The 26,378-nt window shown below is 40.3% G+C and overlaps 1 protein-coding gene across 1 annotated transcript in view; it reads right to left on the bottom strand.

Moving 5' to 3' along the window:
• Nucleotides 1-26,378, bottom strand: part of IQCA1 (IQ motif containing with AAA domain 1) — a 168,876-nt gene that overhangs the window by 122,835 nt on the left and 19,663 nt on the right. Inside the window, exons 5-6 of the mRNA XM_060151211.1 lie at nucleotides 26,274-26,345; nucleotides 7,489-7,694 (exon numbers count right to left, since the gene is read on the bottom strand). Coding sequence (XP_060007194.1) covers nucleotides 7,489-7,694; nucleotides 26,274-26,345 — 278 coding nt within the window. The remainder of the gene's footprint in view (nucleotides 1-7,488; nucleotides 7,695-26,273; nucleotides 26,346-26,378) is intronic.

Below are 26,378 nucleotides of genomic sequence, written 5' to 3'. Positions count from 1 at the left end.
CCCATTTGAGGGTCTTACTTCTCTCTAGACTGAAGGTGAGCTGGATGCCGGGCATAGTTTCAACAAACTCAGTTAAAAAATGCAGGTGGGGAGAAGTGGTCCACACAGGACCAATTGCAAAGAGACAAAGGCCTCGATTTGGCCCGGTTTTCAGAGCTGACAGCTACTCAGGTGTCTCTGATGCTCGTGAGGGAAATGCGGGAAGAGGTTGTTGCAGCTTCACGGACAAGAGCCCACAGTCCCACGGACTTCAAGGTTCTCCTTTTATCACCCTAAGGCGTTGGATGAGGTTACTTTATGATACTTCAAAATGAAGCTCATCCGTGGATCGTAACACTTAGATGACGGTTTATGACAGGTCCCAAGCCAAAAGAAATACTAATGATAGCAAGAGATTTTCTGGAAACAAGAATCCCCACGACTGTGCCATCCAATATGGTAGCCCCTAATGACACATGGTTATCTAAGCTTAAATTTGAATGAATTAAAATTAAATTAAATTAAAAATTCAGCTCTTCTGTCACCCTACCGTCTTTCAAGTGCTCAATAGCTGTATGTGGCTGGTGGCTACTGGAGTGGACAGAACACATCAGACCAATTCCACCACTGCAGAAAGTCCTATTGGACAGTGCTGACCGAGAGGACTACGAACTTCTCGTTTTGTCCTTCGTTAGGAATGCTGCCAGCGAATGAAAGAAAGAAGAGTACTTATCTCATGGGGTTGCTGAGGATTGTAGTAGGCTGAATGACAGCCACCAAAGATACTGGGTCCTAATTCCTGGAGTCTCTGAATGTTATTTATAAGAACAAAGATATCTATATTTGAGATGTGATTAAGAATCTTGGGATAAGATTATCCTGGTGGGCCCTAAATGAAATCCTAAGTGTCTTATAAGAGAAGAACAGAGAGAGATTAGACACACAGAAGAGAAGGAGGCAAGTGACCACGAAGCAGAGATGGGAGTGATGTAGCCACGAGCCAAGGAGTGTCGGCAGCCTCCAGAAGCGGAAGATGTGAGGAACCGACTCTCCCCTAGAGCTTTCGGAGGGAGCACAGTCCTGCCGAGTCCGTGATTTCAGACTCCTGACTTCCAGAACTGGAAGAAAATAAAATTCTATTGGTTTAGGCCACCAAGTTTGTGGTCATGCATTACAGCACTAATTGCAAATTAATGCAAGGGTTAAACTACTTTATATATATCCTACATTTTAGAGGTCACTTAAGAAAAAAGACATCACAAAGGGAAGCATATAAATGACGGGGCAGTTCACAGAAGAAATGCTATTGACAAAAAGTCCAAAAGATTTTTCAACCCCTCCAAATAATAAAATAAATGCAAATTAAGGGACAGCACTATTCTCTTATCAATTTGGCAAAATAATAAAAAGATCATCATTGATTCATTAGCCAGTCCATCCACCCAACAGAACGTTAAGCGATTATGAAATACATCTTTTTGCAAAATATTTTAAGGACGTAGGGAAACCCAGTGTTAAATTTTTAAAAATTAGTAAAAGGATTCATAAAACTGTAGTTAAAATATATACATGAGAGAAAAATACTGGAAAGCAATTTACCAAAAATTTTTATAGTAGCTATCTCTGTCTACTAAAATTATAGGCAATTTAAATTTTCTTTTTTAAACTGTCTTGTAAATTTTCTACAATGAGCATGTATTAGTTTTAACACTGGAAAAAAAGATTTCCTTTAAAATAATTTAAAAATCAACTTGAACCACAAATCCTAGTATTTGATAAAATACTGGGCAACTTTTGGCAACTACAAGTATTGATTAAATCAGCTAAGAATTAGTATTCAAAATTGTGGGAGTTTATATTTGTAACTTCTAGTCATTTTTTAGTCGTCACTGTATGTCCTGTTGGAATTTATCCTGAAGACTGATCACGTTTCATGTTTCAAAAGACAATATTTGCTTTTTATTTGTCTTTGATTTAAAAAAGCAAGGAAAGGGATTTTATCAAAGTCAATCAGATAAATGTAATCCAATTATGAAAATAAATCCGCCCTCGACCTTACATTACTTCAAAAGGAGGGATCTTTACATCTCTGTGAATTACACACAGGATACCCATGGGAGCTGCTCTAACTCAGCCTCCAAACTGTCAGGTCAGTAACAGCAGGATGGAATGCCCTCAAGGGGACTGGCCGGGAGGGCTGGGTCTTCAAAGAAAGCCCAGAGCCAATGGGAGGGGCTGCTCCCAGGAGGCCATCAGGAGTCTCCCATGACCCTCCCAGCACCTCAGACGGGGGAGCAACGCACAGTTACTGCCAACCTCAAGGCGCCCTATTCTTTCATCAAAAGAATTTCCAGGAGTGTTCTGCAGGTATTGCATCAATATACTTTTTAAAAAATTAGGGTGTTTTAACATTTCAAATGTTTATTTTGGATTATCCCAAATTAACTTCTTGCCTTTCTTTTACTTCTAATATATTTTTAACTAGGCTTTTTCATTATAAAAATAATACTTATTGAAAGAAAGACTTCTAAGCGTACAGGAGAATATGAGATAAAAGTAACATCACTACTCTTGTCCCCAGAGGTGGCCATGCTAATAAAGTTTCTAGTGTATCCTTCCAGAAATTTTCCATCCATATGCAAACATATATTTAATAAATTAAATGCATGTGTGAATATATCTTTGTATATATGTATATGTGTGTATACACATATTTTATATATTTTAGCTTATTTGGAGTTATAATTGTACATAGTGCTTTCAACTTGGTTATATCACCTAACAATAAATTGGATTATAAAAGTCTATCTAAAATTAGAGAATTATTTCATTTGTAGAACACATGGTTGTGGGCATCTGTTCTCTGATGTCCTGAGAAAAGGGAGGAAAGTTGCTGATAAGGAAAGTTCATGAACACAGGGCATATCATCTTCATTAACTATGAAAATGAAGGTTTCAATTATAAACCAAGGTGATATAATCAGAAGACAGTTCTTTTGAAACAATGCCTTTCTACTTAAAGTTCCATGATTGCACAAAATCATCCTGAGTATATTTCCTCCAGACACAATTATGTAATTAGATAAGAAAGGAAAAGGGCAATACTGCTGGCTTGCACTACCCACTGCTTGGATGGGGACTGTATCCACCACTCTCTCCTCAGCACGAGGCACTGTCCTCACAGGGCTTGCCATTTATCTGGGGGAGGGGCACATGAATGAGCAGATGTGTACAATATGGTAGGAATAATAATGGTCTGCACACTGGGGTCGAAGTCTCCCATATCTTAACAACCCCACAAAATAGGTTTGAGTCTTGTTATCGTATCACAGGTGAGGAGACTGACAGCACAGAGAGGTGAAGTGACTTGCCCAAGGTTGCACAGCTATTTCTCAGGAAGCAAGGCTCCAGTTTCTGTGATTATGCAGATCGCCTGGAGCGGGAAGGGGAAGATGCGGGCAGAGCTCAAGGAGGAGATGGAGAGGAACTGTAGGGAAGCACTCAGGAAGGGTTTCATACAGAGGATGGATTTGAACAAGAAGCTGGTGAGGCAGAGTGGTGGGGGAAGGGAGGAGAAGGTGGACAAGTGGGGACACCATCTGTGTCTTGGGCCCCATATCCAGGGGACTCAGCCAAGGAGGAGATGAGTGCTGAGATCCCAGCAGAGACCGTGGAGTGGCTGAAGAGCATCAGGGACCATCTGGGCAGTGCTTGTCTTCCTGGGTGTGCAGCATATGATGGAGTTGGACGGAGCCAGGAGGAGGGGACCTGCTGGTGGAAGGTCTGAGAGATCCCGCCCGTCCCCCAGGGCCTGAGAAGGGCACGCTGTACGCTACTGGGGAGTGTGGGTGTCCTGAAGGAACCAGCATCCAGCGGGATGAGGCCTGTTCAGGAAGTGAGAGGCCTGAATCGCAGCTGTCCAGTGAATGAGGGCACGTGGCAGAAACCACAGGCCACAGGAGGAGGTCCCCAAAGACCAGGTGGACTGGTCTCTCCTCGTGGACCAGATGGCTACACCACCCGCCTGTGGAAACCAGCCAGGGCGCTGACATAGCCCGAGCCCAGATGCTGTTCACTCTGCTGGCCCCCAGCCGATGCTGTGAAGGTTGGTAATTTCCCTTTGCAGTCAGATGCCACAAAGGGAAGAAAAACAGGGACATTCATGACAGGGAGGCATCTGAAGTGACTGCACATTTACTCAAAATAGACAGTCAACCATAAAGAGGCTATTTAAGCCAGAAGAGATTGTTACCTACAATTGTTACCGATTAAGTTTTTCTTATACTGTGAGTGGGAGTTTGGCAGGGGGGTAGCGGGGTAGTCTGAGAACAAGGCTAGTGATTGGAATACTGGGTTTTGGTGTTTGAATAACAAAAAAACATGCTATTTTAAAAAACTGAAACACTAACATCTTTGTTGATATATCTTTGATCTATTTCTAACAGCTTTATGGATGTGTAATATATAATAAACGGTTCATATTCAAGTGTACAATCTGATAAGTTTGAGATATCTATCTATCTGCCTATATATATACATATATATATATATATATACACATACATACACACACACACATGTATATGTATATCTTATGTCTCCATGAAGCCATTACCAGAATTAAAAGTAAGGAGGGGGCTTCCCTGGTGGTGCAGTGGCTGAGAGTCTGCCTGCCGATGCAGGGGACACGGGTTCGTGCCCCGGTCCGGGAAGATCCCACATGCCGTGGAGCGGCTGGGCCCGTGAGCCATGGCCGCTGAGCCTGCACCTCCGGAGCCTGTGCTCCGCAACGGGAGAGGCCACAACAGTGAGAGGCCCGCGTACCACAAAGAAAAAAAAAAAAAGTAAGGAGGAAGCTGATAAAGTGAAGAGGGGATATATGCATATATAAATATCTCCCTCCCTATCAGCATCTTTTCTCTATCTCTTTATTATTATCAGTTATCAGTGTAGAATTAATACAGTGTCAAATTTCTCATTTTAAAATATTCCTTTCATTTAAAATATCCCGTTTGGCAATAAAATATCCCTGATAAATATAATATAAAGAGAAAAGCTCACAAAATTAATCAATGTTGAATTTTAAAAAACCATAACTATTTGAAAGCCCTATTTATATAATAAAGGACAGAACTCCCCAATCAAAAGCATGTGACTGTTATAGCAAACATTCCTGAAGAACCTTGGTTATAAAATTTAAGTATCATTGAGGAGATAGCATGTTAGAATCCCATACAGAATTAACACAAGAGAAGCTTATGATTGTTCAAGTTTTTCTGAATCATTGTAAAATAATTGATGTACGTTAGACATCTGTTGCTGCATGCTAAGTCACCCCAACACTTAGCGACCGAAACAACACATGTTTCTTGTGTCACTGTTTCTGTGGGTAGGGAACTAGATGTGGCTCAGGTGGGTATCTCTGCCTCGGGGTCTCCCACGAGGCTGCAAACAATGCTGGCTGGGGCTGCAGCCTCATCTGAAGGCTCGCCTTGGGGAGAATGCCCTTCCAGTTCACGCGTGTGGCTGTGGACAAGATTCAGCTCTTCTCAGGCTGGAAGGAGGCCCAAGTTGCTTGCTGGCTGTCACCAGAAACCTCCCTCCGTTCCTTCCACGGGGCCCCTCTGCTGGGCAGCAGCTGACCCCTCTCAGAGCCAGGGGTGAAAGCAAGTGAGGGGGGCGAGAGGCAAGCAAGATGGCAGTGCCACCCCACCGCTTTTGCCATATTTGTTTTCTTAAGATTTATTTATTTTTATTATTTATTAATTTTATTTATTTTTTGCTCTGTCAGGTCTTAGTTGTGGCACGCAAGATCTTCACTGAAGCACAAGGGATCTTTCATTGCAGTGCTTGGGCTTCTCTCTAGTTGTGGTGTGTGGGATTTCTCTTCTCTAGTTGTGGCGTGAGGGCTCCAGGGTGCGTGGGCTCTGTAGTTGAGGCACGTGAGCTCATTAGTTGTGGCATGCGTGCTTAGTTGCCCCACGGCATGTGGCATCTTAGTTCCCTGCCCAGGGATCGAACTCGCGTCCCCTGCATTGTAAGGTGGATTCTTTACCACTGGACTACCAGGGAAGTCCCCTGCCATATTCTTTTTATTCTTCTTTTTTTTTTTTTGGCTGCACTGCGCAGCATGTGGGATCTTAGTTCCCCGACCAGGGACTGAACCTGTGCCCCCTGCAGTGGAAGCGCAGAGTCTTAACCACGGGTCCACCAGGGAAGTTCCCCATGTATTTTTCTTTAGAAGTGAAGTTCTAGGTCTACATCACACTCAAAGGGAGGACATTACCAGAGGAAGAGGTGGGGTCAGCAGAGGCCATCTGGGAGGCTGCCTACCACAGACATAAACATCTTTTAATGTAATATTTTGAGAAGGAGTTTGGTTTTCTATTGCCAACAAGTTAAATTCCCTGGTCCTGACGAGCTCATCAAAGTTGGAACCTGAGTGTCTCTGAACCTAATGTGGTACAGCACAATACCCACCAAAGAAAACAGGTGGCGAGTCTGCTTCCATGGCCCTGGGACTGATCACACAATCTGCTCTCTTTCCTTCCCCTCTTGAAATAGATTTTTTTTTGCGGTACGCGGGCCTGTCACTGTTGTGGCCTCTCCCGTTGTGGAGCACAGGCTCCGGACGCGCAGGCTCAGCGGCCATGGCTCCCGGGCCCAGCCGCTCTGCGGCATGTGGGATCTTCCCGGACCGGGGCACGAACCCGTGTCCCCTGCATCGGCAGGCGGACTCTCAACCACTGCGCCACCAGGGAAGCCCTTGAAATAGATTTTAAAGCTGCTCCAACTGGGTTGCCTACAAAGCGTTTGTTCTACTGTGTGGAAACTTGTACTGTTGTTCTTTAAGTGCTTGTTCTACTGTACTTCTCTAATAAAGGAGCACATCTTTTGTAAACAAAAACCACCTTTTGAAAACAAGCTTTAAATTGCTTAACATTTCACTTAAGAGCATTAAAGAAGACCCTTAATATAGGCAGACCCTTAATACAAGAAGGTCTTAATATACATAAGGCCCTGTCCCCAGAACTGCTACCTTCCCATCATTTCATGGGAGGCCTGGGGGCCAGGCATCAGGTCGCAGAGTCAGCAGCTGCTTCAAGGGATTATGACAGAGAAGGAGCATGACTGAGACTGTGGAGCCTCATACAATTAGGGTCAAATCCCAGAAGGAAGGGCAGCATGGATTGCTTGTGGCCGGACCCCTCGGATTTCAGACAGACCTGGCCTGTGAAGGCTTACCATCTTGGGGCTGTGTCATCCACCCATGATGTTCAATTTCATGTGGCTATAGAGGTATTATATAGACTGTATTTAAAACCAGGAACAAAAGCAATTTCATTAAAAAAAGAATTAGTTCCTAAATTCTTCGCCTTCACATTCTACTTTTCTAAAATGAAGCCAGAAAACCACATGAATCTATATCAACATGTTTCTGTGCTTAAAAACACACAAGAATATCAACCACCACAGAAGCGACTGTCAGGATAGATGTCCTACACTCACCTGCATTCGATGAACCAACGCCGGATCTCATCTTGGAGGTTCTCCTTGATGTCGGGACCTTCTATTAGTTTCAAGTCATCCTTGATTGTAACCAAGGCATCTCTGTATTCCTCCTCATGCTTTACCTGCACCTCATCCCGCAGGTGGCTCACCCTGTCAGCCTGGATTAATGCAGCACTGACTTCATTAAACAAAGGAGGCGGGTTCTGAAAATATAAGCCAAAAGGTTTGAGATCATAAAGGTTACAGAGCGGTGAAAGATTTTAGACAATAATGAAATATGTCAGTATCTTCAATGGTGTTCTACCATTAGACCCATTAAGAAATACATTCTACCATTAGACCCATTAAGAAATACATTCTACCATTAGACCCATTAAGAAATACAAACAGAACAACAGAATCAGATCTTGCAGGAGGGCTTGAAGGAGTAATTCACAACCATGGGAAGGAAGTATGGGATCACTCTGTACTATTTCCCAGAAACTGGTAATTAGCTTAAAAAATGCTTATTCGGTAAATCATTCAAAAAATCATTCAAGTTACAGAAGGTAAAGTTTTCCAAATCTTCTTGGTGAGTGGGAGAGGAAAGAATACAGCATTAGAAAGTAAATGAAGCGAGAATTGATGAAAAGAGTTTGGGTGTTCTGATTTCAAGAAAAATGACACCAAAACCAACTCTGAAAACATCCCCTGTATTGTTGAGGACCCTCCAGAGCAGGAAATTCAGCTGACTCCAGACATTCACGCTATTACATCTTATTGTCAGAATGTTCTCTCCACATCTGCTGATCAGAAAGGCAACAACGTCTAGCTGTAGAACGCCCACCAAATGCTCAGCACTGGTCCAGCAACGTGTGGCGGGTTGTGGTCACCGAAAATACAAAGTCACTTTGGGACATAATTCCTGTTCTTTAGAACCGCTCAAGAAATGAGGTTGGCGGGATAAGAGTAATGTCCGTCACAAGAGGGAACCATGTCAAATGATCTATAAAAGTGCTACCTTGTGGGTTTGGATGGAAAGAACTAAAAGGGACTTGGAGAAGAAGAACACACATGGGAATCATAGGTATGAGCTAAAGATCCTGAGCTCTAAGGAGTTCAGAGATTCAGCCCAGGTAAGTTAGCAAATTAAGGACAAATTCAGTGGTGTGCTGGGGCCAGCCTGTAATGACTCATGAGATCCAGTTGACAGATTTTCAGAAATTTTGCAAGCTTGCTGTTAGGCACAGTTATTTTTAAATGCTAAATTATATAAATTTAGGATTAAATTAACAACGCAAGTTACCGATACCAAAAACTCACTGCTTCATAATTATTTTTACTGGATTTTATTGTCATCTATGCTCTTGATGTCATTATGTCTGCTGTATCTCTAAGGTGAAAATACTGTAATAATGCTGTCACTTCTGTGCGTACCTTCCTGTGTTCATTCAGGTTAGCAGCTTGCAGTTGGCTATAGGAATACTTACACCGTCGAAATTAGCAAATGCTACAAATGAGGGCTTGATTTACTATTGTGATTTGATTGTATAGACTTAATAAAGTGGTAGAGAAAATAATAATGCAGATAAACATAAAAGTGTGTCGTGTCTGTGTCACCTATACTGTGAATAGCGCCCAAAATTGAGGAAATATTCTTCCAGAATCCAAAAACTATAGTCTGATTCAGCAAAGGATGGCTAGTATCAAGTAGAGAAAAGATGACAAGTGTTGGGCATGGATGTGGAGAAATCGAAACCCTTGTACACTGTCGGTGGGAATGTAAACTGGTGCAGGCACTACAGAAAACACTATGGACGCTCCTCAGGAAACTAAAAATAAAACTACCATATGATCCAGCAATCCCACGTCTGGGTATATATCCAAAGGAAATGAAATCAAGATCTTAAAAAGATATCTGCACCCCCCTGTTCACTGCAGCATTATTCACAATAGCCAAGGTATGGATACAACCTAACTAAAGCCAGGGACCATTTTAAACCTGAAAATCCATATCCTTTTGTTACAAGGATTTTTTTGGTTACTGTTCCTTTACAATTTCCTTCCTCTGTTTTCTTACTTCTTTTCTTTTCAGAACTCCTGCAATTTTCTTTACACGTATCCCTCATCCATCTCTGTCATTTTGCTATTTTCTAGGAGACTTTCTTAATTTTTTCTTTCAACTTTATTTTTTGAAGTTTCTATTATTATATTTGAACTCTTCAGCAGCACTTCAACTGTTCTTTGATTCTCCTGTTTTGGGGAATTTTGTTCTAAGTTCTGGATTCGATAATCCTATTTTATGTCCATAAGGTTATTACTTTTAGAATTTTGTTTTTTATGTTTTATTTTACTGCTCTTTTTTATCTTCCAATTTCTTTTCTGTTGAGTCTCTGTCTTTCCTAAGTGACTGGTGACCCTTTGTGGTTCACGCTTATTTAGGAGGGAGGCTCCCAGAGCTGTTTGGAACCTGTGTAGGGGAGTTGCTGACTGGTGAGGTCAGAGCTGTTTTATTGGAGGTATCTGAGTATCAGTACCCAAATGTCTTTCTTTTGAGCTGGTTTCTGCAGACAGAGATCCTCCCATCTGCTCCTGAAGAGGTGTAAGTGTGGCTGCTAGAGCCAAGCAGAGGGAGGGAGCTATTGGTCTCACTGTTCTCTCTCTCTCTTTTTTTTTTTTTTAACATCTTTATTGGAGTATAATTGCTTTACAATGGTGTGTTAGTTTCTGCTTTATAACAAAGTGAATCAGTTATACATATACATATGTTCCCATATCTCTTCCCTCTTGCGTCTCCCTCCCTCCCACCCTCCCTATCCCACCCCTCTAGGTGGTCACAAAGCACCGAGCTGATCTCCCTGTGCTATGCGGCTGCTTCCCACTAGCTATCTACCTTACGTTTGGTAGTGTATATATGTCCATGCTACTCTCTCACTTTATTCCAGCTTTCCCTTCCCCCGCCCCATGTCCTCAAGTCCGTTCTCTATACCTGCATCGTTATTCCTGCCCTGCCACTAGGTTCATCAGCACCGTTTTTTTAGATTCCATATATATGTGTTAGCATATGGTATTTGTTTTTTCTCTTTCTGACTTACTTCAATCTGTAGGACAGTTTCTAGGTCCATCCACATCTCTGCAAATGACACAATTTCGTTCCTTTTTCTGTCTGAGTAATAGTCCATCGCGTATATGTGCCACATCTTCTTTAACCATTCATCTGTCGATGGACATGTAGGTTGTGAAGCATGTCCTTGAGTGTAACTTTCAGACTGGATATGGTCAGCCATAAATATTCTAAGTACCTGCATTTCTAAAATGTCCTCACTTGGCCCTTCCCACTTGAACGGCAGCTTAGTAGCTACCCTGGAAGATACTTCTTCTAATGGGCAGAGCTGCCAGCGACAGCTTGTTGGAAATTTGATGACTGTTCCTTTGTAGGTAAAGCTATTCTGCTCTTATGATGCTTTACACTTCGTCTTTTCAAAGTTTATCAAAATGAATCTAGGTGTGAGCATTTCTTCATTCATCACATTCTCCATTTAGTGGGTCCTTTCAATATAAAGAATTATGTCTTCTCCTCTGTAAATTTTACTTCTATTATTTCTTTTTCTCCATTTTTCTCCCTGCAACAAATATTACATAAATGGCAGAGCGCCAGATTGATCTGGCCTTTTCTCTTGTATTTTCCATCTCTCCTTTACTTGCTCGCACTATGTTACAGAAGATTTCTCTATCTTTACCTTTCACAATTAATTTGGCTTTCAGTTATGTCCATTTATTATTTGGATTTATTTAGAATTTTAGAGGGGTTATCATTGTTTTGCTTTTTAGAGCATGTTCTTATCTTCCCAAAATTCCTTCTTATTTTATATTTGCTCCTTTCTTGTTTTTAGTAGTCACTTTGTTCAGGGAAATTATTTTAGATGCAACACATCTTCAAATATACCAGTGAGGTTTTTTTTCCAAGTTAACGTTTTTCCTCAAAATTCTGAAAAGCAGTAAAAAAAATATAGATTCCCAGTTCCATCCTGGGGGTGAGGAAGAGCAAGAAACTAGTAGTTTGGGAAAGTCTTCAAGTGATTCTGATAATATCCAGGTTTGAGGAAAAACTAACTACTCTAGAAAAAGGTTTGGTAACCTATAGCACACGAGTCAAACCTGGCCCACTGCTTATTTTCGTAAGTAAAGTTTTATTGGAATGCAGCCATGCCCATTCATTTACATGCTGTCTATGGTGGCTTCCACACTACAACGGCCACACTGAATAGTCGGGACAGGGACCATGTGTCCTGAAAAGCCTAAAATGATGATGATAAAGAAAAAGAAGAGGGACTGTTTCCTTAATTTCTCTTTCTGATCTTTCGTTGTTAGTGTATAGGAATGCAAGAGATTTCTGTGCATTAATTTTGTATCCTGCAACATTAACAAATTCATTGATTAGCTCTAGTAGTTTTCTGGTGGCATCTTTAGGATTCTCTATGTATAGTATCATGTCATCTGCAAACAGTGACAGTTTTACTTCTTCTTTTCCAAGTATTCCTTTTATTTCTTCATCTTCTCTGATTGCCATGGCTAGGACTTCCAAAACTATGTTAAATAATAGTGATGAGAGTGGACATCCTTGTCTTGTTCCTGACCTTAGAGGAAACGCTTTCAGTTTTTCACCACTGAGAATGATGTTAGCTCACCACTGAGAGTGAGTTTGTCACATATGGCCTTTATCATGTTGACGTAGGTTCCCTCTATGCCCACTTTCTGGAGAGTTTTTATCATAAATGGGTGTTGAATTTTGTCAAGAGCTTTTTCTGTATCTGTTGAGATGATCATATGGTTTTTATTCTTCAATTTCTTAATACGGGGTATCACACTGATTGATTTGCATATATTGAAGAATCCTTGCATCCCTGGGATAAATCCCACTTGATCATGGTGTATGATCTTTTTAATGTGTTGCTGGACTCTGTTTGCTAGTATTTTGTTGAGGATTTTTGCATCTATGTTCATCAGTGATATTGGTCTGTAATTTTCTTTTTTTGTAGTATCTTTGTCTGGTTTTGGTATCAGGGTGATGGCGGCCTTGTAGAATGAGTTTGGCACTGTTCCTTCCTCTGCAATTTTTTGGAAGAGTTTGAGAAGGATGGGTGTTAGCTCTTCTCTAAATGTTTGATAGAATTCACCTGTGAAGCCATCTGGTCCTGGACTTTTGTTTGCTGGAAGATTTTTAATCAGTCTCAATTTCAGTGCTTGTGATTGGTCTGTTTATATTTTCTATTTCTTCCTAGTTCAGTCTCAGAAGGTTATGCTTTTCTAAGAATTCGTCCATTTCTTCCAGGTTGTCCATTTTATTGGCACATAGTTGCTTGTAGTAATCTCTCATGAGCCTTTGTATTTCTGCAGTGTCAGTTGTTACTTCTCCTTTTTCGTTTCTAATTCTACTGATTTTTGAGTCTTCTCCCTTTTTTTCTTGATGAGTCTGGCTAATGGTTTATCAATTTTGTTTATCTTCTCAAAGAACCAGCTTTTAGTTTTATTGATCTTTGCTACTGTTTTCTTTGTTTCTATTTATTTCTGCTCTGATCTTTATGATTTCTTTTCTTCTACTAACTTTGGGTTTTGTTTGTTCTTCTTTCTCTAGTTCCTTTAGGTGTAAGGTTAGATTGTTTATTTGAGATTTTTCTTGTTTCTTAAAGTAGGATTGTATTGCTATAAACTTCCGTCTTAGAACTGCTTTTGCTGCATCCCATAGGTTTTGTATTGTTGTGTTTTTGTTGTCATTTGTCTCTAGGTATTTTTTGATTTCCTCTTTGATTTCTTCAGTGATCTCTTGGTTATTTAGTAATGTATTGTTTAGTCTCCATGTGTTTGTGTTTTTTACATTTTTTCCCCTGTAATTTATTTCTAATCTCATAGCGTTGTGTTGGAAAAGATGCTAGATACAATTTCAATTTCCTAAGGCTTGATTTATGACCTATGGTCAACTAATCTATGACAAAGGAGGCAAGGATATACAATGGAGAAAACACAGTCTCTTCAACATGTGGTGCTGGGAAAATTGGACAGCTGCATGTAAAAGAATGAAATTAGAACACTCCCTAACACCATACACAAAAATAAACTCAAAATGGATTAAAGACCTAAATATAAGACGAGACACTATAAAACTCTTAGAGGAAAGCATAGGAAGAACACTCTTTGACATGATTCACAGCAAGATCTTTTTTGACCCACCTCCTAAAGTAATGGAAATAAAAACAAAAATATACAAATAGGACCTAATGAAACTTAAAAGCTTTTGCACAGCAAAGGAAACTATAAACAAGACAAAAAGACAACCCTCAGAATGGGAGAAAATATTTGCAAACAAATCAATGGACAAAGGATTAATCTCCAAAATATATAAACAGCTCATGCAGCTCAATATTAAAAAAACAAACAACCCACCCAATCAAAACAGGGGTAGAAGACCTAAATAGACTTTTCTCCAAAGAAGACATACAGATGGCCAAGAAGCACATGAAAAGCTGCTCAACATCACTAATTATTAGAGAAATGCAAATTATTAGAGAAAACAATGAGGTATCACCTCACACCGGTTAGAATGGGCGTCATCAGAAAATCTACAAACAACAAATGCTGGAGAAGGTGTGGAGAAAAGGGAACCCTCCTGCACTGTTGGTGGGAATGTGACCATTGTTTTGGTTTGTGACTTCTTTACTTGAATCCACAATTGAGATGCTGTCAGAATACAGCATCCACTTAATGACATAAAGCCAGGGGAAAAAAAATGAAAAGAAAATCACACATATAATACTTGATAAAAATATGCATTAGAATGTGTAACAAACTAAGCAAATTGTCTAAGTTTAGTATAATGAGAACGTGAGAATGTACAACTCTTGATAGGGAAAAACCGCTAAAATGACTTTGAAAGTGGATCTAGAATGAGAATTAGAGAATCATTTTAAAGAACAATGTTAAAAGCCAGTGATCTAAATTGACTCAAGATGTAAGTGCTCAAAGCCATGACTTTATATTATCTACTTGGTGTCAAAATAAAGAGATAAGAAATCCCTTTATTTAATCATTTAAAGAAATATCCAATTCTCATATTTTTCAGGAAATGTCTTACATTCCTAGTGTTATGAAATAGAAGTTTATAACTAACACAGAGATTTTTATCTGATCTCTCCAATGACTACCCTGAAGTCCATTGTTTTCGTGAAGATGTTCAAATGCATCTCTGCTACAAATGACCCAAATTTCTTTGTCTCTGATGAATGTGTAAAATTGTCTTGAAGTCTTGCTTTAATATTATGATTTTTTATCAGTGAATCATATGAAATCCCCCCCACTACATTGTTCTTATGGTAAATCATAGCATATTTTTTTCATAGATTCACACATACAAACTATATTTGAGCTGGGCCTTTTCCCCTTTGAATCCCTAAAAGTGAATTAATGAGTAGGCAACTCTGACTGGTGTCCTGGCAAAGCTCTACACAGTGTTCAGCCAACTTCATAACACGTCCATGGTCTACGAGTGAAACAAAAGTCTCCCAGCGCTCATCAGATTTTTTGTAATTGGCATGGCACTCTGTCCCACACCTTCTTTCTCTACATTTCTTTACTGATGTTACATCCATCTTTTGAGACAGAAGTAAGGACCTGATTATCCCATTGAACAGATGGGGACTGAGGTCCATCACTTAATGACTTTCCCAAGCCATCCTATGTGAATGAAGAAGCTGGCAATAAGGTTTCTGGATTCCTCTGGGTCTGTGTTTCTCCTATTACACCACGCTGGGCTGTTAATATGTGTGTATTCATGCGTGTTGCTTGAGATAGACTTTCTCTGACAAAAATACATTTGGGGTCATTTGTAGCTTCTTTCGCTAGTTGCTTTTGAATTTAAAGGTTATAATATATTTAGATTCTTATGTTAATGAGTAGCTTTTCCTTTGGGCTACAACATCTTTTTCCTGTTTAGCAACTTTGTTCACATGGCATTCAAATTTGTTAACTCACCGCATAGACAGCAACTCATTGAAAAATAAATTATGAATATTAAAGGGAAATAGAGAACACAATAATATACTATATACGGAAATACATCAGCTGTAGAATAATGCATCTTAATGAAGGCTTCCCATGTGAATAAACCATTATATTTACAAGCTTTCCACAGTTAATGACCCAGAACTGGTTAACGAAACCTAAGTTTATAGCAAGGTCCTCTGTCAGCAAAAATATACATATTAATAATTGATGTTGCTGTAAAAATAGGACATAAGATGATGACTCCTGGGTTTGTGGAGAAATAGGACTCTATGGTCCATTAACTTAAAATGCTTATCTAATGTCTGATGGGCTTTGCCTTTAAAAATCCTTGGTCAAATTAGTAAGATAAAATGGACATTTGTCCAAATGACAATCTGTTCAATTTATCAGTCACAAATCCCCTTGCAAATAAGTGATTTAATGCTGGCAACTTCCTGGAGGAGCTCATGGTCTTGGGGGTATTGTAGTCACTTAAGGCGTGGATGGAGCAGTGAGGGGAAGGGAGAGGGTCTATTCCAACAAATGACTGCTGTGGTCAGTGCAGAGATTAATCAGCTCCACGCAGCCCCCGGTAGGTCATCATTAGGGAGCACTCAGAGCCGCCCCATCAGCCCATGGGCTCGCGCCACGCGCTTCCTGCGCTAATTTTACACGTGGAATGCCTCATGCTGTGGAGTAAACTGCTCTTCGGTTGGTCCGTTTTAAGATCGTGTGCATGCGGGTGCGTGTGCATGGACATTCCTTTGTTTATAAAAATAAGCTCTTCTGTTTCACCATTTCATTTCACAGTAATATATCTATACTTGTATATCTGTGTTTATATAAACGCATCTACTCAGAAAGAAGAACCCAGCAAGAAGTGAAAAAAAGTTGTGGGGAGAGTCAGGGCTGATGGTTTTCTTTTCTTTTTTAATTTTTTAAAATTTATTTATTTAATTTTTGTCTGTGTTGGGTCTTCATTGCTGCAGGCGGGTTTCCTCTAGTTGCGGCGAGTGGGGGCTATTCTTTGTTGCGGTGCGCGGGCTTCTCATTGCGGTGGCTTCTCTTGTTGTGGAGCACGGGCTCTAGGCCCGTGGGCTTCAGTAGTTGCAGCATGTGGGCTCAGTAGTTGTGGCTCGTCGGCTCTAGAGTGCAGGCTCAGTAGTTGTGGTGCACGGGCTTAGTTGCTCCATGGCATGTGGGATCTTCCCGGACCAGGGATCAAACCCGTGTCCCTGCATTGGCAGGAGGATTCTTAACCACTGCACCAAGAGGGAAGCCCACTGATGGTTTTCTTTTGCCCTCTGGTCATACTACAGTTACGGTAAATCTTTATTTTAGGATGCCACAACTTCAAGTGGGTGCAAAACAATTAAAAATAGAGCAATTTCTAGTCCGTTAAGTCTACTTTCTGGAAGCTTGTAGTAGTTTTAAGATTTGCTTAATTAAGAGCTGGAATAGAACTGTATAGTTGAGCCTGTAATTGATTAGTGGTGGGAGCTAAATTTGCTACTTTTGTGTCCTACATTCTTTAAAAATGTTTTAAAATAAACACTTCCATGGCACTTAAAGTTCGCGAGACACTATTTTAACTGGTTTACAAATATTAACTAATTTGTTCCTCATAATAAGTAGCCTTATGTATGAGTACCATTACTATCTTCATTTTATATATGCAGAAACTGAGGCACAGAGAGGTCAAACAACTTGTCCAGGGTCACACAGCCAGGAAGCGGCAGGCTGGAGCTTTGACCCGAAGCATGTACCTCCAGAATTTCTGCTCTTACCCTGTATATGCTTTCTTGTATCTCTTCACTGATAGTTTTCTTCTGGCTTAAAATAGTTTGTCTGAAAATGGTTTTTATGGGTACTACAGATCACACTTCTCAAAAATATACATTGTAATTTTAATGGATATTGCTAAGCTGCCTTGCAAAGAGGTTGCAGGATTGCTTTACTCTTCCCCCCAACAGTGTATGACAGAGCCCTTTTTCCCACACCTTGTCAACATTGTGACCTTAACCATTTTGATCTTGGCCAACTTAAATAGATTAAAAATGACAATTTAATAAGCATTTTAAAATCATGAGTGATGTGAGCATTTACACCCACGATTATAAGCCATTTCAAAAAATAACAGTGAACACTTACCTAGTGCTCACAGGGTGCAGTGTGTCAGACACTATTTTAAATGCTTTACAGATACCAATTTCTTTACTACTTAACACACATCTTTGCCTGGGTGCTAGCACTGTCTCCATTTTGCATATGTGGAAATCGAGGCACCAGGAAGCCAAGACACCACCCCAGTTCACCCTGCAAGTAAATGGTGGAATCAGAGTCTGAACCCAGGCAGGCTGGCTCCAGAGTTCCTGGCCTTAGCCATTCTACTAGGCTGCAGTAAAGGACTTTGTAATGGGCCCTAATCTGAGATGAATAAGGGCAAATGTCCTGCCCTAGAGTAGGGATCAAAGAATCCTGGGATCAGGTGACTAAAGAAAGAGAATTGTTTTGCTCATTGAGTTTCTGACGACCTGGGGACCCAGGGCAAGAATAAAGCAGAATAAGAATAACAATAAATACTTCCCAGAAATAAACCCATGCACACATGGTCAGTTAATCTATGACAAAGGAGGCACAAACATACAATGGAGAAAAGACAGTCTCTTCAACAAATGGTGGTGGGAAAACTGGACAGCTACATGCAAAAAAGTGAAACTGGACCCCTATCTCACACCATATACAAGAATAAATTAGGGAATTCCCTGGTGGTGCAGTGGTTAAGAATCTGCCTGCCAATGCAGGGGACATGGGTTCGGTCCAGGAAGATCCCACATGCCACAGAGCAACTAAACCTGTGTGCCACAACTACTGAAGCGGGCACACCTAGAGCCCGTGCTCCACAACAAGAGAAGCCACTGCAGTGAGAAGCCCACGCACTGCAATGAAGAGCAGCCCCTGCTTGCCGCAACTAGAGAAAGCCTGTGCACAGCAACGAAGAACCAACACAGCCAAAAAGATAAAAAAATTAAAAAAAAAATAAACAGTTTTAAAAAAAAGAATAAATTAAAAATGTATTAAAGACTTTAATGTAAGGCCTGAAACCATAAAACTCCTAGAAGAAAACATAAGGCAGTAAACTCTTTGACATCAATCTGAATATTATTTTGGACTTCTCTCTGCAGGCAAGGGCAACAAAAGCAAAAATAAACAAATGGGACGACATGCTTTTGCACAGCAAAGGAAACTATCAACAGAACTAAAAGGCCACCTACTGAATGGGAGAAAATACTTGCAACTTATGTATCTGATAAAGGGTTAATATTCAAAATATATAAAGAACTTACACAATTTAATGTAAAAAACAAACAGCCCAATTAAAAAATGAGCAGATGACATAAACAGGCCTTTTTCCAAAGAAGACATACAGACGGCCAACAGAGACACATGAAAAGATGCTCAACATCACTAATCGTCAGGGAAGTGAAAATCAAAACCACAATGAGACACCACCTCACACCTGTCAGACTGGCGATTATCAAAAAGCCAAAAAAAAAAAATAACAAGTGTTGGTGAGGATATGGAGAAAAGGGAACACTTTTACACTGCTGGAATGTAAACTGGTGCAGCCACTATGGAAAACAGTGTGCAGATTCCTCAAAAAATTAAAAATAGAACTACCATACAATCCAGCAATCCCACTTCTGGGTATTTATCTGAAGAAAACAAAAACACTCACTTGAAAAGATACATGTTCACTGAAGCATTATTTATGATAGCTGACATATGGAAGCAACCTAAGTGTCCATCCATAGATGAATGAATAAAGAAGATGAATAAATGAATATATATATAATACACAACACAACACACACACACACACACACACACACACACACACACACACACACACACACACAGGAATATTACTCAGCCATAAAAAAGAATGAAATCTTGCCATTTGTGGCAACATGGATGGGCCTGGAGGGTGTTATGCTAAGTGAAATAAGTCAGACAGAGAAACACAAATACCATATGATTTCACTTATATGTGGAATCTAAAAATCAATACACATGGACATCAAACCAAAACCGAAACAGACTCATTGTTACAGAGAACAAAGTGGTTGCCAGAGGGGAGAGGGGGACTGGGCGGGGGACGGGGGGTGGATGCCAGGAGAAGTAGGTGAAAGGGATTAAGAGAAACAAACTTCCAGTTATAAAATAAATAAGTCACAGGAGTGAAACGCACAGCTTAGGGGATGTAGTCAATAATATTGTAATAACTTCGTGGGGTGACCATTTCAAAATGTACATAAACGTCAAATCACTATGATATATACCTGAAACTAATATGATCCTGCATGACAATTATACTTCAATAAAAAATACTTACAATCAAACTAAAGGTTCCCAGTTAACTAGACTGTAAGATCTCATTTAACAGAAAAGAAAACAGTGAGTTTTCTTTTTTTCCCAAAGCATCTTGAGGTGGACTTTTGAATCACAGAAATTATTCAGGGTGTCCTCCTCGGGCTCTGATTCCCTTGCTCAACCTAAGAGCCTTTCATGCATGCCTGTATCAGGATCACTGCTTTTCCTGGTTTGCAAACATTTTCCTGGTGCAACACACACAGTGTACGTGGTGGGCAGTACCTGCTGCCCTAGGGATCTCCGAATCCTCCCTCTGCAGCTGGGTGAGGCTCGGACCCTGCTGGGCTGTTCCAGTGGCACTGCATTTCCAGATTGTACTTTTAATAGACTAATTTCAGGTTCATAAATCTAAGTGAGACAGGCTGGGACCTGGGACCCTTTGCTACAGTGCTTGCACCTGGACAAACGTCTCCTCCAGCAACAAAAAGCAAAGAAAGGGACTATAAGGGACTAAAAATAACTGCGTGCATGCACAGTTGGGGCAAATCATGAACAACCAGATACATAAAGACCAAAAACCCAACTGCCCAGCTGCAGCAGGGGCCCCAGTAACGCCTAGCCTGAATTTCTTTGGGCCTCTTATCAATTTCTATTGATTAAGGAGGCTGAGAATCCTGGTTGGTAACACGAGCAGCAAATAACAAGGGCCAAGTCAGTTTATATTTTGAAATCAGTGGCATGCATGTGTTAGGCAACAACTTATTTTGAAATATTTTGTTTTGTTACATAGAAAGGTTGTGATGTACCGTGATAGTTTTCCTTTGTACAAAATCATTCAGTTATCGGGATAACGTAATGTCATTTTCCAAGACGATGAGCAATCAGCCACCATTCCTTGAAGGCAACCCGTCTAAGCTCTAGGCCGGGTCCGGAAGCCCTTCTAACAGCTCTGTGAAACAGGTGACACTATCCTGCCCTTACAGAAGGAGAAACTGAGGCTCAGGGGGAGGGTGAGTGAGAGGCTCAAAGTGTCCCCCCGTGACCCACGTGGTAGAGGGGCCGCCCCAGACACCTGCCACTCCATCCACCTGGCAGGCCAACCCTTCAAAGGCCAAGGGGAGACGCGCACTCATTTCTAAGATGCTGCCGTCCCCAGACACTTAGGGAAACAGCTTTTTTTTGTATTTAAAAAGTAAAATAAAACCAAAGCAAAGCAAAACAAAACCCCATAAATCATGGCAAATCTGTTTTTTAATACATTTATTTCTAGAAACAACCAAAGGTCATCTGGTGCCAAATATAATGAGTAATGCACAGGACCAAGCCGGACGCCATGGTTTGGGGCTGAAATCAAAGTGTGATCATAAAGACGGTTTCATTTTGATTTTTCGCTCATTTTGGCTTTGACAGCAGTTCCCAAAGAGGAGCCCCTGAGGGCCCCAGACCAAGGGGAGCCTCAGGAGAGAGTCGCCTTTCGGGAGCATTCATTGGGTGCCCAAGCTCCTACCTGGGGTTATTTGTTAATAAGAAATGAGTCTAATTTATTGACCGAAAAATAATCTATAATGTAGCCTGTTTCACGTTAGAATTTGAAAGTGAGCAGGGTGTTATGGTGTTTTGAGGATTTAGTTGATGCATTTCAAAGTGACAGTTCTTCGTGTTTAATAAGTGTCCCCTAGTGTTCTTTATTATAACGTAAACATTGATAGCTTCAGGGTAACATAAAATACACCATGGTCTTGGCTGTAGGACACATTATTTCAAAGGGACCCACAGAATGAAATGTATTACATTCATTAAGTGTCCTCCTTCATCCACTCCATTGGCTCTGCCAATTAAAATAACTGCACATGAATTTTTAGAGTGCTATTTATTTTCCTTTGTAGATTTTAGAATATAAATATTTAAAATGGCAACATCAAAAAATAATTTATATGACAATGGTAAAGGCAACATTTAGTCAGGAACTGAGGACATAATTATGTCGTTTGCTCTAATTCTCATTTCAGTTACTAAATACTCACCCCTGGAAATAGGCCAAGCTTCCCACAAAGATACAAATACTGTTCTGATCAGAGAAGTCAATGGTTTATACACTGATATGATGTAACAAAGTAAAATAATGGAAAAATGAAATTTTAAAATGAGTAGACACTATCTTAATTAGTGATATAGTGGAAAATGTATTTAATTGAAAACATTCCCAGGATTTGGGGTAATGGATTTTATGGTTATCAGCCAGCAAACAGAAGATACCATTCTTTTAAAAACTGGATGCATATATTTCTCAATGGTGTAAAATTTCATAGAACATGTAATACCAAGAGAAGACATGCTTGGAAAAAAAGCAAACTGGAGAAAGTCGCATTTAATACAAAACAGACAAGCTGTCCTATTTACTATCCAAACTCTGTACTGCTGAAAAATTAAAACAGACTTCCTTTATTTGAGTTGAGCATATACAAATGACAAAGTAAAACAGGAAAATTACAGTAAAAAACATGTTACTCTATCTTTATGTGGTATCAGTGTAAGCCATTAAAACTTCAGGTTAAAAAAATAGCATTTGGCCATTCCCTAAGTTTCTGGCCTGTTACGCATCATATTCAGTAAATGTCGGCTGAATTAAATTAAATGGAAGTGGTTGAGTCAAACTGCTGCTTACATAAAATTTCATGTTACACTTAGATTATCTTAGATTGAATCTTCTGACCGCAAGTTTAATTTTTAAAGTAGAAAATTGGAGATAACCATTGTTTTTATCATTACATCTCATATTTCTGTGTCTCTAACGGGTAGAACAGAGAAACAATTTTGTATCATAAACTGTCCACCTATGTACATACACCAAACAATTTGGAGATCTGAATAGAAAAAATTGATAATATTCTATGGCTGTTTGCTTTTATTTTTAAATGTGTGCCTTTTTTTTCCAGTTAATGCAGTAAAATTTAAACATTTTGGAAAATACAATTAAAACAAAAAACTTCCAGAGTTCTGACATGAAAAAAGGAACACGATATAAACTTTCTTTCCTTTCTATGTGCATGTATGTGTGTATCTATTTAGTTGAAATCCTATTATATGTACAATTCCAAATCCTGTATTTTCACTCTGAGCATTTTCACATCAAAAATGAGTCATAAACATATTTTTTTAATGGTGGTCTATCACTACTTTAAGGTAGGTCCACCATCAATCATTTAACTCCATCCCTACCCTGGAACGCTAGGATTGTGTATTTCCAATTTTTCATTATTTAAAACAACACTGTAGGAAATGTCTATGCACATAAACCTTTATTTCTGATGATTTCCTTACGCTAGAACTAGAACTCAGGTGGAAGGATATATTTTAATGATTGTGTTGCCTCTTTCAGAAAAGCTGAATCAATTTAACTCACCGTGTATGAGAATAAGCATCTCATCACACTCCTGTCAATAATTATAACTTGATCTTACATTTAGGTCTTTAATCCATTTTGAGTTTATGTTTGTGTATGGTATTAGGGAGTGTTCTAATTTCATGCTTTTTCATGTAGCTGTCCAGTTTTCCCAGCACCACTTATTGAAGAGACTGTCTTTTCTCCATTGTATATTCTTGCCTCCTTTGTCATAGATTAATTGAACCAAGGTGCATGGGTTTATTTCTTGGCTTTCTATACTGTTCCATTGATCTATGTGTCTGTTTTTGTGTGAGGACCATATTGTTTTGATTACTGTAGCTTTGTAGTATAGTCTGAAGTCAGGGTGTCTGATTCCTCCAGCTCTGTTTTTCTTTCTCAAGATTGCTTTGGCTCTTCGAGGTCTTTTGTGTTTCCGTATAAATTCAAAAAAATTTTGTTCTAGTTCTGTGAAAAATGCCATTGGTAATTTGATAGGGATTGCACTGAATCTATAGATTGCCTTGGGTAGTGTGGTTATTTTAATGATATTGATTTTTCCAATATAACTTGAAAAAACTTTTCCCCCCAATAAGACAGATACAAATTGCCTTCTATCATCAGTTCTAACATACATATTTTTCATGGTTTAACATACCTGAAATGTTAAATATACAGGGATGGCTGTATATTATGATCAGGGATATGTTTTGGTTTATTTGCTCTAACATTTTCTTTCATTTTCAATCATGATGTATCTTATAATGAACAACATCTTAGATTGAATGAAATACACTATCTCATTTAATTTTTAACTTGCATGTTTTGGCCATTAGTGAATAGTGATGATTCCTATAGAACCATCTCAATATACATTTCCATGTTCAGTGAACTAAAAACAATTTTTGAATTGTGGTGAAAACCACATAACATAAAATTTATCATCTTAGCCATTTGTAAGTATACCACTCAGTAGTGTTGAGTATATTCACATTGTTGTACAACAGATCTGGAGAACTTTTTTTTTTTTCAAACTGAAACTTTATACCCATTGAACTACTCTTCATTGCCCCTCCCTGAGCTCCTGGCAACCTTCTACTTCCTGACTCTATGAGTCTGACAACTTTAGATGCCTCATGAAGATGGAATCATACAGCATGTGTCTTTTTGTGACTGGCTTGTCTCACTTAGCATAATGTCCTCAAAGTTCATCCATGCTGTAGCATGTGTCAAGATTTCCCTCTTTTTATGGCTGAATAACATTGCACCCAGCACAGTTCTGAAATCATAAAGATCCTTAGAAACTGACAAGGACTCACCCATTTGATTCATCATGGCACCTCAACAACCAAGAAATAAAAGATGGGCTGGGATCCTAGGGGTTTCAATTCCAAAAATTAATGTTGACTTATTTTTGAAACTCAAACATCAAAAAGAAATCAAGAATGCAGGTGGTGAAATCAGGGTATTTCTTGAATCATATATGCCACTCTGATATGAGTCACCATGTTTTTTAAGATAATAAAGCCTGGACGTCACAACTGCGGTTCCGCACACAGGGGCAGTGAGCGTACGCCCCTTCACCAGGGAAAGATGCTCTTCCGGGTGTCTGCACCACGGAGGTGAATCCCTTCCTCAAACAGAATAATTCTTGTTTTCCATTCTGTGCTGACAACAGAGGTGAAGCACAGAGGTTGAAGTGCACGTGGAGCGGTCAGGATGCGGGGCCGGAGGAGAATATGTGCTATTCTAAAACCACGTCGTCTGTCGCTTAGAACAGGCCATTATAAAAGTGATGCAAGAGGGCTTCCCTGGTGGCACAGTGGTTGAGAGTCTGCCTGCCGGTGCAGGGGACGCGGGTTCGTGCCCCGGTCTGGGAAGATCCCACATGCCGCGGAGCGGCTGGGCCCGTGAGCCATGGCCGCTGAGCCTGCGCGTCCGGAGCCTGTGCTCCGCAACGGGAGAGGCCACAGCAGTGAGAGGCCCGCGTACCGAAAAAAAAAAGTGATGCAAGAGCAAAGAGTGAGTTCTGGGATCAACCGGAAACGTGACTATTTAAATTTTCTTTTCTGAGGTCTTAGGATTTAAAGTAAATTAGAAGACCTTATCAGTGATATTACTGTAAATAGAAAAAACAGCATGTGGTCCCACATTCAGGGTATTGCTCTATAACTTTCATCACTTTTGTCTTAAAAACCACGGAGTGGACCCTATGACTTGCTGATAACCAGCAGAATAGGACAAAGGTGATGCGTATCATTTGCGTGGGATTGTAAGCAGCTCCCGCCCCCCAGCTCTGATGAAGCAAGTTGCCACGTGGAAAGCCAACTTGGCAAGGGGCTGGGGGCTACCTCCAGCTAACAACTGGCAAAAACACGGAGGCGTTCAATCTGGCAGCCCGTGAGGAACTGAATCCGGCCCACAGCCACACAACCGTGGAAGCAGATCCTTCCCCAGCTGAGCCTCAGGAGGAGACCCCATCCCCAGCCGACACCTTGACTGCAGCCTGTGAGCCTCTAGGCAGAAGACTCAGTCAAGCCCAGACTCCTGACCCACAGACCCCGAGGTAACAGACGTGTGTTGTTGCAGCTGCTAAGTTTGTGGCCGTAACTGAGTACTATACCCTTTCAACTCTGATTCAGTAATCACCATGGAGATCACCCAAAAGAAGGCGGCTGTATCAGGGCAAACCCGTTCTCAGGACCATGAATACGAACATATATTAACAAAGTGTAGGGCACGGCTGATATCGGTGGGCAGCTCACAGCTTGTCCCACCTTTGGAGCAGCCCGTGTATTCCGGCAGACGTGTAAACAGACAAGACCCTGCTGTCTCTGGATCACCTGGGGCAGGCTTCTAGATAATACAGGCGATTCCATTCTCTTAAGTCACCAGTCATGTATTTTGCTTTCCTTTCTTCTCTCAAAAACTCTCTAAGGAAGACACAACTCTTACAGATTCTACTGTCTTTAAGAAAACCAGATGCTTATTTGTCTATAAGAAAACTTACCATACCCAGGAATATCATCTCCTCTTCTCTCTCTCTTTCAGTTCTCTTGCACTGATGGAAACCTCGCCAAACCTAAAAATAAATAAATGGTTACTTGTTTAATAC

This window comes from Lagenorhynchus albirostris, chromosome 6 (genome assembly GCF_949774975.1).
Source record: "Lagenorhynchus albirostris chromosome 6, mLagAlb1.1, whole genome shotgun sequence".
NCBI lineage: Eukaryota > Metazoa > Chordata > Mammalia > Artiodactyla > Delphinidae > Lagenorhynchus > Lagenorhynchus albirostris.
The sequence above is the reverse complement of the archived record's forward strand: the minus strand, read 5'-3'. Positions and strand labels throughout refer to the sequence as shown.